Consider the following 2,855-nt stretch of genomic DNA (forward strand, 5'->3'; position numbering starts at 1 on the left):
ATTCTCACATCTAAGGACGATTTAGAAAAGTCAGTTAACCTAACAGTCATGTTTTTGGACTGTGGGAGGAAGCCGGAGTACCCACAGAGAGCACACGTATGCACAGGGAGAACATGCACACTCCACGCAGAAAGACCGCAGGCCGGGACTGGAACCCGGAACCTTCTTACTGCAAGGCAATAGTGCTACCCACAGCCCCCAATCCCGACTCCGTCTGAAGAAAATAAAAACCCAGAGCCTGACGCTGTTTTCACTGGCAGGGTTTTCTGTTTGGACGAGAAACGTTTTGGACCTACTGTAAGAAACGAAAAACAAAATTTCAGTTTGGATAATTTCTTCTCCAACGTGGTTATGTTAGGTTCATGGTGAATAAAGAATATTCTTGGGAGGATGAAGATTCTTTTTGTTTTGTTTTTTTTTGTTCTTTGCAGGTCAGCAGACACTAAGACTCAAAAGGCTGGCACTTTTTACAGCGTTGAGTACCGTATAGACACCCGTGGCTGCTTGACAGGCTTTTAAAAAAGACGTGAAAACGTATTCACCAGCTGGCAAATAAATTTAGAAATGATTGTTATGATTTCATTTAATTTAAAAAATAATCTCCATGTCCAGAGCTCAACAATTTCTAAATCCAGTTTATCTGATAATTTTCTTTGTTTTTTACAGGTGGTGTTCGTTTCTGGGCATCAGACGGGTGCGGTGGTGTTCTCTCGGTCAATTATAAAGGAGAACCAGAGAATTTGTGCCAAGACGGCATTTCTGAAACGATAAAGGAGGAACTGTGTAAAGAATTAGTCTGTAACAACAAAACCCAACCTATAAAGGTAAATCCTAAAAATAAAAGTCACTATTAAGACAGATGTTCCAGTTTTGCTCTTTTTAGATACGATTGATTTTAATTAAATTCCAGAATTTTACATGAAACCTGAGAAAACAACATGCCGTCCTTTAAAGTGTTTTAAAAATCATCTATTTTAAAAGTTTTATCTTTCATTTTTCAGAACAAAAAAGTAGAAACCAGTCTTGTCTGCCCGAACAATCGTCTAAAAAATCTTCGTTACTGTATAAATGACACCTGTTCAAGTGGGAAATCAGCGAATATCCAATGTGTTGGTAAATTAAGCACACCAAAATATACATTTTTTAAAAGAAGGGAGTTTAAAATTTTATTTCAACAATCAAATTTAGTCTTAGCTATGATGCAGAAGTAAAGAAAAGGAAATCAACCTGCTGCATGTCTGCTTTGATTTCAGGATACACGACGCCCCCGCCTTCTTCCCCGCCTACTGCTCCACCAGATCCTATTCCGATTGTTGTCGGTGTGCTGCTCTGTCTTATTCTGGTGGTATTGATTGTGATATTTGTGCGATACCGTATTAACAGAAGAAAAATGAAAGCCATGATGCCACGTAAGTTTTCCTTCCACTTTAGTTGCTTATTCAAGTAGACTGTGGTTCTATTTCAAAATGTTTCTGGCTTGTTTAATATGTTTTTAAGCAGCGGATATGGAAGAAGCGGACTGGGATAGTGGAGAATATGAGGATGTTGACAAATCAGACGAAGTAGACAGTTTTAGACGTGGCCGTAAGTAAAAAAAAAAAAGACTAACCAGCTAATTTTCAGTTTTACACAGTTTTGAAAAACAATCCTCGATGGTTCATGAATGTCTGTTTGAATCAGAATCAGAAAAATGTTTCACAGGTGCGAGGAATTGGGTTTGGTGATTAGGTGCTACACTAGCAGCCATTCAAAATGGCCCTTCCCAGTGAAATGTCAGCCGAATGGCAGCCTACTTCCAGCCGCTGGAGTGACCCCCTCCTTCTCCTGGGCATGAAGATTCTTTTACTCTGACTCTAACCTTTCAGTGAATTACAGGGTCTGACCATGAGAAGGCGCTTCTCTTTAGTTCTTAATGCTCACTAATGACAGAAAGAATATTCTAGTACAAAGACTAACATTTAAAGGGGTGATAGAATGATTCTATAAGGTATCTGGTCCTTAAGGTCTCTGAATAGGGTGTGTAACATTGGTTGGGCTCAAAATGGCATATTAGCTGTTCTATGAGCCCTAAAGCAAGCCTGGTTAAAAGCCCTAGAATGAAACGACAGGTTTCTTCCTTTTATGGTATAATCATGAATATTTAGATGAGCTGTGCTCTGATTGGTTGGTTTACAACGAGGGAAGCTGCTGAGCAAAGACGCATCATAGCAACAAGCACTCACTCACTGAAACATCGAAATTGTTGCTATGGTAGGGTGACCAGATGTGCCCTTTTTCGCGGACATGTCCTACTTTTCATACCTAAAACAATTTCCGGGGGGAATTTCAAAATCTTCCGGGATTTTGGTCGACTACAGTGCAGCACCTAGTCGAAACACACCGGGCATTTAAACCGAGCCGTGAGCTCCGGGGCTGGCCCGGGAACCACGGCGGACGGGGGCAGGGAGCCAGCGGGGGACGGAGCGACCGACCCCGACCCGGTGACGGTAGCCTGGACACAGGCGGCTCCCTGATTACACCCGCCTGTCTTACCGGCCCCCCTCCTCCGGCTGAGGACGGGTGGCTCTCTGCTGAGGTCCGGTCCAGTCAGCGGCCCAGCAGTCGACACTTCATACCTCCTTCCTTGGGCCAATTTCTGGGCGTGACAAAAGTACAGGCCAGAACCAAATAAGGCAACATCCCAGAGTTTACGTCATCTTTGGGCTTCGTTTGGATTCGCTCGTTATATGGTGGAAGTTTAGAATTGTGAGATTTGCAGAGAAAGGAGGAGTCAATGGGGTTTGAACTTCTCTGTACGTCCATTTCGCCCACTGAACTATCGTTAGTTATCTAGGACAATGGAAACTCAGTTTCGC

General features: G+C 42.7%; 1 protein-coding gene across 1 annotated transcript in view; it reads left to right on the plus strand.

Annotated features, from left to right (window-relative positions):
- LOC107091007 (antigen WC1.1-like) overlaps nucleotides 1–1,832 on the plus strand; it is a 17,943-nt gene extending 16,111 nt beyond the window's left edge. Inside the window, exons 13-16 of the mRNA XM_015384702.1 lie at nucleotides 667–824; nucleotides 1,002–1,113; nucleotides 1,254–1,409; nucleotides 1,498–1,832. Of these exons, the coding sequence (XP_015240188.1) occupies nucleotides 667–824; nucleotides 1,002–1,113; nucleotides 1,254–1,409; nucleotides 1,498–1,592 (521 nt within the window). The 3' untranslated portion in view covers nucleotides 1,593–1,832. The remainder of the gene's footprint in view (nucleotides 1–666; nucleotides 825–1,001; nucleotides 1,114–1,253; nucleotides 1,410–1,497) is intronic.
- Nucleotides 1,833–2,855: the final 1,023 nt, after the last annotated feature.

This window comes from Cyprinodon variegatus, unplaced genomic scaffold (assembly GCF_000732505.1).
Source record: "Cyprinodon variegatus isolate N-32 unplaced genomic scaffold, C_variegatus-1.0 Scaffold320, whole genome shotgun sequence".
Taxonomy (NCBI): domain Eukaryota; kingdom Metazoa; phylum Chordata; class Actinopteri; order Cyprinodontiformes; family Cyprinodontidae; genus Cyprinodon; species Cyprinodon variegatus.